We start from the raw sequence: 15,000 nt of genomic DNA, 5'->3' as shown, positions 1-15,000 counted from the left end.
GTTGGGTTAGGGTTTAGGGCTAGGGTTGGGTTAGAGGCTAGGGTTTGGAGCTAGGGTTATGGTTAGGGTTAGGGTTTGGGGTTAGGGTTTGGGGCTAGGGCTGGGTTTGGGGCTAGGGTTAGGGTTTGGGGCTAGGGTTATGGTTAGGGCTAGGGTTGGGTTAGGGGCTAGGGTTTGGAGCTAGGGTTATGGTTAGGGCTAGGGTTAGGGTTTGGGGCTAGGGTTAGGGTTTGGGGCTAGGGTTAGGGTTTGGGGCTAGGGTTATGGTTAGGGTTAGGGTTTGGGGCTCGGGTTAGGGTTAGGGTTTGGGGATAGGGTTGGGTTAGGGTTTGGGGCTAGGGTTGGGTTAGGGTTAGGGTTAGGGGCTAGGGTTATGGTTAGGGGCTAGGGTTATGGTTAGGGGCTAGGGTTAGGGTTTGGGGTTAGGGTTTGGGGCTAGGGCTGGGTTAGGGTTTGGGTTAGGGTTAAGGGCTAGGGTTAGGGTTAGGGTTTGGGGCTGGGTTAGGGTTTGGGGCTAGGGTTAGGGTTAGGGTTAAGGGCTATGGTTAGGGGCTAGGGTTAGGGTTTGGGGCTAGGGCTGGGTTAGGGTCTAGGGTCTAGGGTTAGGGTTAAGGGCTAGGGTTATTGTTATGGTTAGGGTTTGGGGCTAGGGTTATGGTTAGGGTTTGGGGCTAGGGTTAGGGTTAAGGGCTAGGGTTATGGTTAGGGTTTGGGGCTAGGATTATGGTTATGGTTATGGTTAGGGTTTGGGGCTAGGGTTATGGTTAGGGTTTGGGGCTAGGGTTAGGGTTAAGGGCTAGGGTTATGGTTAGGGTTAGGGGCTAGGGTTATGGTTAGGGTTAGGGGCTAGGGTTATGGTTATGGTTAGGGTTAGGGGCTAGGGCTGGGTTAGGGTTTGGGGCTAGGGTTATGGTTAGGGTTAGGGTTTGGGGTTAGGGGCTAGGGTTAGGGTTTGGGGTTAGGGTTTGGGGCTAGGGTTATGGTTAGGGTTAGGGTTTGGGGTTAGGGCTTGGGGCTAGGGCTGGGTTTGGGGCTAGGGTTATGGTTAGGGGCTAGGGTTAGGGTTAGGGTTAGGGGCTAGGGTTATGGTTAGGGGCTAGGGTTAGGGTTTGGGGCTAGGGTTAGGGTTAGGGGATAGGGTTATTGTTAGGGGCTAGGGTTATGGTTTGGGGCTAGGGTTAGGGTTTGGGGTTAATGTTAGCGTTAGGCGTTAGGGGTTAGGATTTTGAATGGGACTGAATTGTGTGTCCCCACAAGGTTAGTTAAACAAGACCGTGTGTGTGTGTGTGTGTGTGTGTGTGTGTGTATGTGTGTGTATGTGTGTGTGTGTGTGTGTGTGTGTATTCTCAGGTGTGGAAGGCCAAGGAGAGCAGAGCATCAGATTGAAGGCTAATGTTAACGTTCTCTCTCTCAGTGTTGGACGTCTGGTAGACATGAGTAGAGGTACACACACACACACACACACACACACACACACACACACACACACACACACACACACACACACACACACACACACACACACACACACACACACACACACATAATTCTCTCTCCCTCCACTCCACAGCATCTGGCATCCAGAGCACTCAGAGTCCTGTGAAGCATTGTGGGAGATGTAGTGCTGCCCTGTCCTCCCTGAGCTCTGTACAAAGCACACAGGACACTGCCGTGAGTTTACACTCTCTCGCTCTCTCTCTCTCTCTCTCTCTGTCTCTCTCTTTCCATCTCTCTCTCTCTCTGTCTCTCTGTCTCTCTCAATTCAATTCAATTAAAGGGGCTTTATTGCCATGGGAAACATGTTAACATTGCCAAAGTAAGTGAGGTAGATAATATACATAAGTGAAATAAACAATAAAAATGAACAACAGTAAACATTACACTCACAGAAGTTCCAAAGGAATAAAGATATTTCAAATGTCATATTATGTCTATATATAGTGTTGTAACGATGTACAAATAGTTAAAGTACAAAAGCATAAATATGGGTTGTATTTACAATGGTGTTTGTTCTTCACTGGTTGACCTTTTCTCTCTTGCTGCTGTGAAGTCTCCCTCTCTCTCTCTCTCACACACTGTCTCTCTCTTTCTCTCTCTCTCTCTTGCACTCTCTCACACACTGTCTCTCTCTCTCTCGCACTCTCTCTCTCTTGCACTCTCTCACACACTGTCTCTCTCTCTTTCACTCTCCCCTTCACCCTTTCCTGTCTCTCAATTCAATAAGTGAAGTTCAGTTATCTTGTTGACTAGTAGTTATGCTCTCTCTCTCTCTCTCTCTCTCAAGGTGTGGCAGTGTGAGTTCTGTGGTCTCCAGAACAACTTGTCTACCCCAGACCTGAGAGTTGGTTCCAAGGTGGGCCCGAAGGTTAGAGGAGCTCCTAGAGGGAGAGATGTGATCTACCTCCCCCGTCAGACTGACCAGGACTACGAGAACCTGGAGGATGTCATGGTGGTCTTCTGTGTTGACATATCTGGGAGCATGAGCACCACCTCTGAGGTGTGTTGTCTGTCTGTCTGTCTGTCTGTCTGTCTGTCTGTCTGTCTGTCTGTCTGTCTGTCTGTCTGTCTGTCTGTCTGTCTGTCTGTCTGTCTGTCTGTCTGTCTGTCTGTCTGTCTGTCTGTCTGTCTGTCTGTCTGTCTGTCTGTCTGTCTGTCTGGGTGTCCGTCTGTCTCTCCATCTGTCTGTCTGTCTGTCTGTCTGTCTGTCTGTCTGTCTGTCTGTCTGTCTGTCTGTCTGTCTGTCTGTCTGTCTGTCTGTCTGTCTGTCTGTCTGTCTGTCTGTCTGTCTGTCTGTCTGTCCGTCTGTCTCTCCATCTGTCTGTCTGTCTGTCTGTCTGTCTGTCTGTCTGTCTGTCTGTCTGTCTGGGTGTCCGTCTGTCTGTCTGTCTGTCTGTCTGGGTGTCCGTCTGTCTGTCTGTCTGTCCGTCCGTCTGGGTGTCTGTCTGTCTGTCTGTCTGTCTGTCTGTCTGTCTGTCTGTCTGTCTGTCTGTCTGTCTGTCCGTCCGTCCGTCCGTCCGTCCGTCCGTCCGTCCGTCCGTCTGTCTGTCTACCAGCTGTATCTCTATCCTATTGCATCTATATTTTCTATATTTTCTTCCCAGGTCTCCCCAGGGAATGCTATGAGGTCACCAACCTATGTCTCCAGACTACAGGTGCGTTGTTCCAGTGTTCAGATTCTCTACTTCTATAAGATGGACTAGTCTATTTCAAATCAAACTTTATTGGTCGCATACACAGTTCAGCAGATGTTATTGGCCGTGCAGTGACATGCTTAAGTTACTAGCTCATAACAATGCAGTTAAATGTCAAAGAAGTACACGAAATAATTACATTTGAAAATAAAACATATGTATGTGAAAAATTAAGAAATCAAGAAACGTCAGAACGAATCTAATTATCAACCCAAATAGCATGATGGTAATAGAAGCTGTTCAACAGTCTGATGGTAATAGAAGCTGTTCAACAGTCTGATGGTAATAGAAGCTGTTTAACAGTCTTTAACAAGCTGTGTTTTTTGTGTCTCGGTCTTAGCTGTGATGCACCTGTACTGTCTCAGTCTGTCAGTCGGTAGCCGAGTGAAGAGTCTGTGGCTTCGGACTAATGACTTTATGTCCTTATGATCTTCTTGGTTAATGTCCTGGAGGGCAGGCAGCGATTCTTCAGTAATGCGTTGGGCTGACCACACCACCCTCTGAAGAGCCCTGCGGTTGAGGGTGCTGCAGTTGTCGTACCAGGCGGTGATGCCCAACAGAATGATCTCAATGGTACATCTGTAAAAGTTGTTTGAGGGTCTAAGGGGCCATGCCGAATTTCTTCAGCCTCCTGTGGTTGTAGAGGCGCTACTTGTGCCTTCACCAAGGTGTGGTGAAAGTTCATTTCAGGTCCTCAGTGATGTGTACGCCGAGGAACTTTAAGCTTTTGACCCTATCCACAGGGGCCCCGTCGATGAGGATGGGGGCGTGGTCTCTTTTCTGTCTACTGTAGGTCACGATCGGCCCGTTTGTTTTGTTGACGTTGAGGGAGAGGTTATTTTCCTGGCACCACTCCGCCAGGGCCCTCACCCTCTCCCAGTAGCCTGTCTTGTCATTGTTGGTAGTCAGGCCTACCACTCCTCCCAGTAGGCTGTCTCGTTGTTGTTGGTAATCAGGCCTACCACTCTTCCCAGTAGGCTGTCTTGTCATTGTTGGTAGTCAGGCCTACCACTCCTCCCAGTAGGCTGTCTTGTCATTGTTGGTAGTCAGGCCTACCACTCCTCCCAGTAGGCTGTCTTGTCATTGTTGGTAATCAGGCCTACCACTCCTCCCAGTAGGCTGTCTTGTCATTGTTGGTAATCAGGCCTACCACTCCTCCCAGTAGGCTGTCTTGTCATTGTTGGTAATCAGGCCTACCACTGCTCCCAGTAGGCTGTCTTGTCATTGTTGGTAATCAGGCCTACCACTCCTCCCAGTAGGCTGTCTTGTCATTGTTGGTAGTCAGGCCTACCACTCCTCCCAGTAGGCTGTCTTGTCATTGTTGGTAATCAGGCCTACCACTCCTCCCAGTAGGCTGTCTTGTCATTGTTGGTAGTCAGGCCTACCACTCCTCCCAGTAGGCTGTCTTGTCATTGTTGGTAGTCAGGCCTACCACTCCTCCCAGTAGGCTGTCTCGTCATTGTTGGTAGTCAGGCCTACCACTCCTCCCAGTAGCGTGTCTCGTCATTGTTGGTAGTCAGGCCTACCACTCCTCCCAGTAGGCTGTCTTGTCATTGTTGGTAGTCAGGCCTACCACTCCTCCCAGTAGGCTGTCTGGTCATTGTTGGTAGTCAGGCCTACCACTCCTCCCAGTAGTCTGTCTTGTCATTGTTGGTAGTCAGGCCTACCACTGCTCCCAGTAGGCTATCTTGTCATTGTTGGTAGTCAGGCCTACCACTCCTCCCAGTAGGCTGTCTTGTCATTGTTGGTAGTCAGGCCTACCACTCCTCCCAGTAGGCTGTCTTGTCATTGTTGGTAGTCAGGCCTACCACTCCTCCCAGTAGGCTGTCTTGTCATTGTTGGTAGTCAGGTCTACCACTCCTCCCAGTAGGCTGTCTTGTCATTGTTGGTAGTCAGGCCTACCACTCCTCCCAGTAGGCTGTCTTGTCATTGTTGGTAGTCAGGCCTACCACTCCTCCCAGTAGGCTGTCTTGTCATTGTTGGTAGTCAGGCCTACCACTCCTCCCAGTAGGCTGTCTTGTCATTGTTGGTAGTCAGGACTACCACTCCTCCCAGTAGGCTGTCTTGTCATTGTTGGTAGTCAGGACTACCACTCCTCCCAGTAGGCTGTCTTGTCATTGTTGGTAGTCCGGCCCACCACTCCTCCCAGTAGGCTGTCTCGTCGTTGTTGGTAGTCAGGCCTACCACTCCTCCCAGTAGGCTGTCTCGTCGTTGTTGGTAGTCAGGCCTACCACTCCTCCCAGTAGGCTGTCTCGTCGTTGTTGGTAGTCAGGCCTACCACTCCTCCCAGTAGGCTGTCTGGTCGTTGTTGGTAGTCAGGCCTACCACTCCTCCCAGTAGGCTGTCTCATCGTTGTTGGTAGTCAGGCCTACCACTCCTCCCAGTAGGCTGTCTCGTCGTTGTTGGTAGTCAGGCCTACCACTGTCGTGTCGGCAGCGAACTTGATGATTGAGTTGGAGTCGTGCGTGACCACGCAGTCGTGGGTGAACAGGGAGTAATGGAGGGTGCTGAGCACACATGCCTGGGCCACCTTGTTCAAGATCTGCGTGGCGAAGATAGGTGTTGTTGCCTATCCTCCCCACCTGTGGTCAGCCCGTCAGGAAATGTAGGACCCAGTTGAACAGGGAGGAGTTCAGGCCCAAGGCCCTGAGCTCAGTAACGAGCTCTGAGGTTCAATTAAAGCTGAGCTGTAGTTGATACACAGCATTCTCACATAGGTATTCCTCTTGTCCAGGTGTGATAGGGGCAGTGTGCAGGGCGATGGCGATTGTGTTGTCCATGAATCTGTTGGGGCGGGTTTGCAAATTGTAGTGGGGTCAAGGGGGTCGGGTATGGTGGAGGTGATATGGTCTTTGACTAGCCTTTCAAAGAACTTCAGAAGTTGACAGAAGTGAGTGCTATGGGGCGATAGTCATTTAGTTCAGTTACTTTTGCCTGCTTGGGTACAGGAACAATGGTGGCCCTCTTGAAGCAAGTGGGGGGGGAAAAAAATATGTTTTGCTTGTCTGGGAGTGAGGCGTATGTGTCCGCCACGTGGCTGCTTTCCCCTTTATAATCTGTGATTGTCTGAAATCCCTGCCACGTGGTTTCTTGTGTCTGAGCCGTTGGACTCCACATTGTCCCTGTACTGTCTTTTTTTGCCTTGCGGAAGTCAAGGCAAAGGTTTGTACTCGTCCATGTTTCTAGCAACAGGGCGGACATCTTGTTCCATCACTTCAGATGGAATGCAGGAAAAGAAATTCCACAAATTAACTTTTAATAAGGCACACCTGTTAATTTAAATGCATCCTAGGTGACTACATCATAAAGCTGGTTGAGACAATGCGAATCTCAAATATAAAATATTTTTTGATTTGTTTAACACTTTTTTGGTTACTACATGATTCCATATGTGTTATTTCATAGTGTTGATGTCTTCACTATTAAACCCTTGAATGAGTAGGTGTTCTAAAACTTTTGACTTGCAATGTATACAAAAGTATGTGGACACCCCTTAAAATGAGCGGATTCGGGGAAGGCCCTTCCTGTTTCAGCATGACAATGCCCCTCGTGCACAAAGCCAGGTCCATACAGAAATGGTTTGTCGAGATCAGTGTGGCAGAACTTGACTAGACTGCACAGAGCCCTGACCTCAACCCCATCAAACACCTTCGGGATGAATTGGAACGCCGACTGCGAGCCAGGCCTAATCGCCCCAACATCAGTACCTGACCTCACTAATGCTCTTCTGGCTGAATGGAAGCAAGTCCCCACAGCAATGTTCCAACATCTAGTGGAAAGCCTTCCCAGAAGAGTGGAGGCTGTTATAGCAGCAAAGGGGGGACCAACTCCATATTAAGGCCCATGATTTTGGAATTCGATGTTTGACGAGCAGGTGTCCACATACTTTTGGTAACGTAGTGTATGCCAATGCTCTCTCTCTCTCTCTGTGTAGAGTATTCAGGATGCCCTCCAGAGGGCGCTGTCCTCTATGCTGCAGACCTCACCTCACCGCAGAGTCGCCATGGTTACCTTCAATGACCAGGTACTGATTGATTTTGGGGAGAGAATTTGGAGGAAGGGAGGGAGGGAAACAGGTCCTGTTGTGACAGAAATGGTACATTTTTGAAACCATTATTTAGAATTTTTATCACGGGGACTCACCCTATAGGACTCACCCTATAGGACTCACCCTATACTAACTTCACATATAACATTAATCCTCCCCCTAACGTTAAAGGAAAACTCCACGTTTTCAAGATATTGGACTTTCAAGAAGCAAAGTGTCACAAAGCAAAGATGTAATCTAGTTGTGTTTCTTCAAATTCCAACATCTTGTATGTTCCAATATCTTGTTGTGGCCCAAACCACAGGGGAACTGCAACAAAGAGAGACAAAGAAGCTCAGGATTATAACACTGTCTCTCTTCCCTTTTGATGTAGTGTAAGATACGAGTTATAAGAGTTGTGTTACTAACTAGGTCTCCTTCGTTTTGTTGACGTTCAGGGAGAGGTTATTTTCCTGGCACCACTCCGCCAGGGTTCTCACCTCCTCCCTGTAGGCTGTCGCGTCATTGTTGGTAATCAGGCCACCGCTGTGTCGTCTGCAAACTTAATGACTGAGTTGGAGGCGTGCGTGACCACGCAGTCATGGGTGAACAGTGAGTAGAGGAGGGGAGCTGAGCACACACCATTGTGTGGCCCCTGTGTTGAGGGTCAGCGTAGTGGAGGTGTTGTTGCCTACCTTCACCACCTGGGGGCCGGCCCGTCAGGAAGTCCAGGACCCAGTAGCACAGGGCGGGGTTCAAAGTACAACAAGTATTGTGTCACATTGCCTCAGACCGGTAAAACTACTGGTACCCAGTTGTGTATGACACAGATTCAGTGAACTGTACAAGTGTATTTTCAGTTATGACAAGAGTCCTTTGATAGCATGAATCAACCGTGTACAGAACTATGTTGAGAAACTTACCGTCTGTAGATTTTTTGAGATGATTGTAATCAAGAACTGAAGAATGATAGATAGTGGTGAGTGCTTGTGTGCATGCATGCAGGGGTGTGTGTTTGATTGATAGTGTCAACAATGATTAATGGTGTCTCTTCCCTTTTAATGTCTATAAAGGTGCGTGAGATTCAAGTTTTGGAGAAGCAATTTATTTTTATTTTCTGATAAATGATTTCATTGCAATTCAACACCGCTTTACATGACCGGAGACATATTAGCAGGATCTTTAATGGCCTACCATAAAAACAAACTGAGAGCAATAAGAACAACCTCATCTTGAATACATCCATCCAATGTAGGGCTACAAAAACGGGAGACACTTACAGAGCCTTGCAAAAGTATTTAGACCCCTTGGCCTTGCAAAAGTATTCAGACCCCCTTGGCCTTGGCAAAAGTATTCAGACACCTTGGCCTTGGCAAAAGTATTCAGACCCATTGGTCTTGGAAAAGTATTCAGACCCCTTGGTCTTGGAAAAGTATTCAGACCCCTTGGCAAAAGTATTCAGACCCCTTGGCCTTGCAAAAGTATTCAGACCCCTTGGTCTTGGAAAAGTATTCAGACCCCTTGGCAAAAGTATTCAGACCCCTTGGCAAAAGTATTCAGACCCCTTGGCCTTGCAAAAGTATTCAGACCCCTTGGTCTTGGAAAAGTATTCAGACCCCTTGGCAAAAGTATTCAGACCCCTTGGCAAAAGTATTCAGACCCCTTGGCCTTGCAAAAGTATTCAGACCCCTTGGCAAAAGTATTCAGACCCCTTGGCAAAAGTATTCAGACCCCTTGGCCTTGCAAAAGTATTCAGACCCCTTGGTCTTGGAAAAGTATTCAGACCCCTTGGCAAAAGTATTCAGACCCCTTGGCAAAAGTATTCAGACCCCTTGGCAAAAGTATTCAGACCCCTTGGTCTTGGAAAAGTATTCAGACCCCTTGGTCTTGGAAAAGTATTCAGACCCCTTGGCAAAAGTATTCAGACCCTTTGGATTTCTTCACATTTTGTTGTGTTACAAAGTGGGATAAACATTTGTTTAATTGTCATTTTGTATAATACAATTTGATGGAGCCCAAAATAACCCTGTAATGTCAAATACTATTATATATATTTTTTTGATGAATAAAAACGCAATAACTCAAATATAGTCATTGCATAAGTTTTCAGCTCCCTGAGTCAATACATGTTAGAAGCACCGTTGGCAGTGATTACAGCTGTGAGGCTTTCTGGGTAAATCTCTAAGAACTTTGTACACCTCGATTGTGAAACTTGCCCATTATTCTTTTCAAAATTCTTCAAGCTCTGTCAAGATGTTGGGGATCATGGCTAGACAGCACCTGAGCAGTTTCCTTCCTGTCCTGCAGCTCAGTTCAGAGGAAAACGGGTATCTTTGATGTGTCTTAGTGGTTTAATGCATAATCCACAGCATAATTATGATCTTGACCATGCTTAAATAGATATTAAATGTCTGATTTGTTATTGTTACCCATCGACCAATCATTGCCCTTCTTTATGAGGCTTTCGAAAGCTCCCTGGTCTTTGTAGTTGAATCTGTGTTTGAAATTCAAAACTTGACTGAGGGACCTTACAGATGTTGTATGTATGAGGACAGAGGAAGGGGTAGTCATTCAAAAATCATGTGAACCACTATTATTTCACACAGCGAGTCCATGTCACTTATTATGTGATTTCTTAAACCAAATTCTTAAACCAAATTCTACTCCTGAACTAATTAAGGCTTGCCTAAACTAAGGGTCTGAATACTTATGCATCGACTATATTTTAGTAATGAATTTTGTATTCTTAAAAGAAATATGTAGAAAAATCTGTTGTTCTGTCCCTGAACAAGGCAGTTAACCCACTGTTCCTAGGCTGTCATTGAAAATAAGAATTTGTTCTTAACTGACTTGCCTAGTTAAATAAAGGTAAAAAAAATATAAAAAAATAAAGACGCGCCGGCTATGTGTGTACCTACCTGTCTACCTGTCTACCTGTCTACCTTTCTACCTGCCTAGCTGTCTACCTGTCTACATGTCTACCTGTCTACCTGTCTACCTCTCTACCTGCCTACCTGTCTACCTGTCTACCTGTCTACCTGTCTACCTGCCTACCTGTCTACCTGTCTACCTGCCTACCTGTCTACCTGTCTACCTGTCTACCTTTCTACCTGCCTAGCTGTCTACCTGTCTACCTCTCTACCTGTCTACCTTTCTACCTGCCTAGCTGTCTACCTGTCTACCTCTCTACCTGTCTACCTTTCTACCTGCCTAGCTGTCTACCTGCCTACCTGTCTACCTGTCTACCTGTCTACCTGTCTACCTGCCTACCTGTCTACCTGTCTACCTGCCTACCTGTCTACCTGCCTACCTGTCTACCTGTCTACCTCTCTACCTGTCTACCTGTCTACCTCTCTACCTGTCTACCTGTCTACCTGTCTACCTCTCTACCTGTCTACCTTTCTACCTGCCTAGCTGTCTACCTGCCTACCTGTCTAGCTGTCTACCTGTCTACCTGCCTACCTGCCTACCTGTCTACCTCTCTACCTGTCTACCTGTCTACCTGCCTACCTGTCTACCTGCCTACCTGTCTACCTGTCTACCTGTCTACCTTTCTACCTGCCTAGCTGTCTACCTGTCTACCTCTCTACCTGTCTACCTTTCTACCTGCCTAGCTGTCTACCTGTCTACCTCTCTACCTGTCTACCTTTCTACCTGCCTAGCTGTCTACCTGCCTACCTGTCTACCTGTCTACCTGTCTACCTGCCTACCTGTCTACCTGTCTACCTGCCTACCTGTCTACCTGCCTACCTGTCTACCTGTCTACCTCTCTACCTGTCTACCTGTCTACCTCTCTACCTGTCTACCTCTCTACCTGTCTACCTGTCTACCTCTCTACCTGTCTACCTTTCTACCTGCCTAGCTGTCTACCTGCCTACCTGTCTAGCTGTCTACCTGTCTACCTGCCTACCTGCCTACCTGTCTACCTCTCTACCTGTCTACCTGTCTACCTGCCTACCTGTCTACCTGTCTACCTGTCTACCTCTCTACCTGTCTACCTCTCTACCTGTCTACCTGTCTACCTGTCTACCTCTCTACCTGTCTACCTTTCTACCTGCCTAGCTGTCTACCTGCCTACCTGTCTAGCTGCCTACCTGTCTACCTGTCTACCTGCCTACCTGTCTACCTCTCTACCTGTCTACCTGTCTACCTCTCTACCTGTCTACCTCTCTACCTGTCTACCTGTCTACCTCTCTACCTGTCTACCTTTCTACCTGTCTACCTGTCTACCTGCCTACCTGTCTACCTGTCTACCTGCCTACCTCTCTACCTGTCTACCTCTCTACCTGTCTAGCTGCCTACCTGTCTACCTGTCTACCTGCCTACCTGTCTACCTCTCTACCTGTCTACCTGTCTACCTGTCTACCTCTCTACCTGTCTACCTGTCTACCTGTCTACCTCTCTACCTGTCTACCTTTCTACCTGCCTAGCTGTCTACCTGCCTACCTGTCTACCTGTCTACCTGCCTACCTGTCTACCTGTCTACCTGCCTACCTGTCTACCTGCCTACCTGTCTACCTGTCTACCTGCCTACCTGTCTACCTGCCTAGCTGTCTACCTGCCTACCTGTCTACCTGTCTACCTGTCTACCTGCCTACCTGTCTACCTTTCTACCTGCCTACCTGTCTACCTGTCTACCTGCCTACCTGTCTACCTGTCTACCTGCCTACCTGTCTACCTGCCTACCTGTCTACCTGTCTACCTGTCTACCTGCCTACCTGTCTACCTGTCTACCTGCCTACCTGTCTACCTGCCTACCTGTCTACCTGTCTACCTGCCTACCTGTCTACCTGTCTACCTGCCTACCTGTCTACCTCTCTACCTGTCTACCTTTCTACCTGCCTAGCTGTCTACCTGCCTACCTGTCTACCTGTCTACCTGTCTACCTGTCTACCTTTCTACCTGTCTACCTGTCTACCTCTCTACCTGTCTACCTTTCTACCTGCCTAGCTGTCTACCTGCCTACCTGTCTACCTGTCTACCTGTCTACCTGTCTACCTCTCTACCTGTCTACCTCTCTACCTGTCTACCTGTCTACCTCTCTACCTGCCTACCTGTCTACCTGTCTACCTGTCTACCTGTCTACCTGTCTACCTGCCTACCTGTCTACCTGTCTACCTGCCTACCTGTCTACCTGTCTACCTCTCTACCTGTCTACCTCTCTACCTGTCTACCTCTCTACCTGCCTAGCTGTCTACCTGCCTACCTGTCTACCTGCCTACCTGTCTACCTGTCTACCTGTCTACCTGTCTACCTGCCTACCTGTCTACCTGTCTACCTGTCTACCTGTCTACCTGCCTAGCTGTCTACCTGCCTAGCTGTCTACCTGTCTACCTGTCTACCTGCCTACCTGTCTACCTGCCTACCTGTCTACCTGTCTACCTGTCTACCTGCCTACCTGTCTACATGTCTACATGCCTACCTGTCTACCTGCCTACCTGTCTACATGCCTACATGTCTACATGCCTACCTGCCTACCTGTCTACCTGCCTACCTGTCTACCTGCCTACCTGTCTACCTGTCTACCTGCCTACATGCCTACCTGTCTACCTGCCTACCTGTCTACCTGCCTACCTGTCTACCTGTCTACATGCCTACCTGTCTACCTGCCTACCTGTCTACCTGCCTACCTGTCTACCTGCCTACCTGTCTACCTGTCTACATGTCTACCAGCCTACCTGTCTACCTGTCTACATGTCTACCTGCCTACCTGTCTACTTGTCTACCTGCCTACCTGTCTACCTGTCTACCTGTCTACCTGTCTACATGTCTACAAGCCTACCTGTCTACCTGCCTACCTGTCTACCTGCCTACCTGCCTACCTGTCTACCTGCCTACCTGCCTACATGTCTACCTGCCTACCTGCCTACCTGTCTACATGTCTACCTGTCTACATGTCTACCTGCCTACCTGTCTACCTGCCTACCTGCCTACCTGCCTACCTGTCTACCTGTCTACCTGTCTACCTGCCTAGCTGTCTAGCTGTCTACCTGTCTACCTGCCTAGCTGTCTACCTGCCTAGCTGTCTACCTGTCTACCTGTCTACCTGCCTAGCTGTCTACCTGCCAAGCTGTCTACCTGCCTACCTGCCTAGCTGTCTACCTGTCTACCTGCCCACCTGTCTACCTGTCTACCTGCCTAGCTGTCTACCTGTCTACCTGCCTACCTGCCTAGCTGCCTAGCTGTCTACCTGCCTACCTGTCTACCTATCTACCTGCCTAGCTGTCTACCTGTCTACCTGCCTACCTGTCTACCTGTCTACCTGTCTACCTGCCTACCTGTCTACCTGCCTAGCTGTCTACCTGTCTACCTATCTACCTGCCTAGCTGTCTAGCTGTCTACCTGCCTACCTGTCTACCTGTCTACCTGTCTATCTGTCTACCTGCCTAGCTGTCTATCTGTCTACCTGCCTAGCTGTCTACCTGTCTACCTGTCTACCTGCCTAGCTGTCTACCTGTCTACCTGTCTACCTGCCTAGCTGCCTAGCTGTCTACCTGTCTACCTGCCTACCTGTCTACCTGTCTACCTGTCTACCTGTCTAGCTGTCTACCTGCCTACCTGTCTACCTGCCTACCTGCCTACCTCTCTACCTGTCTACCTCTCTACCTGTCTAGCTGCCTACCTGTCTACCTGTCTACCTGCCTACCTGTCTACCTCTCTACCTGTCTACCTGTCTACCTCTCTACCTGTCTACCTCTCTACCTGCCTAGCTGTCTACCTGCCTACCTGTCTATCTGTCTACCTGCCTAGCTGTCTATCTGTCTACCTGCCTAGCTGTCTACCTGTCTACCTGCCTAGCTGTCTACCTGCCTAGCTGTCTACCTGCCTACCTGTCTACCTGTCTATCTGTTTACCTGTCTACCTGTCTACCTGTCTACCTGCCTAGCTGTCTACCTGCCTAGCTGCCTACCTGCCTACCTGCCTACCTGTCTACCTGCCTACCTGCCTACCTGCCTACCTGCCCACCTGTCTACCTGTCTACCTGTGCACCTGTCTACCTGTGCACCTGTCTACCTGTGCACCTGTCTACCTGTGGCATATTTTCTTTATTGATATGACAATTATCTCTCTCTCTCTCTCTTGCTCTCTCTGTATGGTGATGGTTCAGGTGTACCAGTCTCTCTGAGGGACTGGGCTATCAATAACATATTGATATGTCAGGCATATTGTCTTTATTGATATGATAATTATCTCTCTCTCTCTCTCTTGCTCCCTCTGTATGGTGATGGTTCAGGTTCACCAGTCTCTCTGAGGGACTGGGCTATCAATAACACTCCCTCCCCATCCCCTCCCTCCCTCCCTCTCTCTCTCTGTAGGTAGTAGTGTATGGTGATGGTTCAGGTGTACCAGTCTCTCTGAGGGACTGGGCTATCAATAACACTCCCTCCCTCCCTCCCTCCCTCCCTCCCTCCCTCCCTCCCTCCCTCTGTAGGTAGTAGTGTATGGTGATGGTTCAGGTGTACCAGTCTCTCTGAGGGACTGGGCTATCAATAACACTCCCTCCCTCCCTCCCTCCCTCCCTCCCTCCCTCCCTCCCTCCCTCTGTAGGTAGTAGTGTATGGTGATGGTTCAGGTGTACCAGTCTCTCTGAGGGACTGGGCTATCAATAACACTCCCTCCCCATCCCCTCCCTCCCTCCCTCTCTCTCTCTGTAGGTAGTAGTGTATGGTGATGGTTCAGGTGTACCAGTCTCTCTGAGGGACTGGGCTATCAATAACACTCCCTCCCTCCCTCCCTCCCTCCCTCCCTCCCTCCCTCCCTCCCTCCCTCCCTCCCTCCCTC

The 15,000-nt window shown here is 49.0% G+C and overlaps 1 protein-coding gene across 1 annotated transcript in view; it reads left to right on the top strand.

The window, feature by feature from the left end:
• Nucleotides 1–1,370: 1,370 nt before the first annotated feature.
• LOC120043318 (circularly permutated Ras protein 1-like) overlaps nucleotides 1,371–15,000 on the top strand; it is a 24,186-nt gene continuing 10,556 nt past the window's right edge. Inside the window, exons 1-5 of the mRNA XM_038987935.1 lie at nucleotides 1,371–1,443; nucleotides 1,571–1,671; nucleotides 2,285–2,497; nucleotides 3,102–3,152; nucleotides 7,126–7,215. Of these exons, the coding sequence (XP_038843863.1) occupies nucleotides 1,434–1,443; nucleotides 1,571–1,671; nucleotides 2,285–2,497; nucleotides 3,102–3,152; nucleotides 7,126–7,215 (465 nt within the window). The 5' untranslated portion in view covers nucleotides 1,371–1,433. The remainder of the gene's footprint in view (nucleotides 1,444–1,570; nucleotides 1,672–2,284; nucleotides 2,498–3,101; nucleotides 3,153–7,125; nucleotides 7,216–15,000) is intronic.

The sequence above is a fragment of the Salvelinus namaycush genome, unplaced genomic scaffold, assembly GCF_016432855.1.
Source record: "Salvelinus namaycush isolate Seneca unplaced genomic scaffold, SaNama_1.0 Scaffold9, whole genome shotgun sequence".
NCBI classification, from domain to species: domain Eukaryota; kingdom Metazoa; phylum Chordata; class Actinopteri; order Salmoniformes; family Salmonidae; genus Salvelinus; species Salvelinus namaycush.
This window is presented reverse-complemented; position numbering and strand designations above follow the sequence as displayed.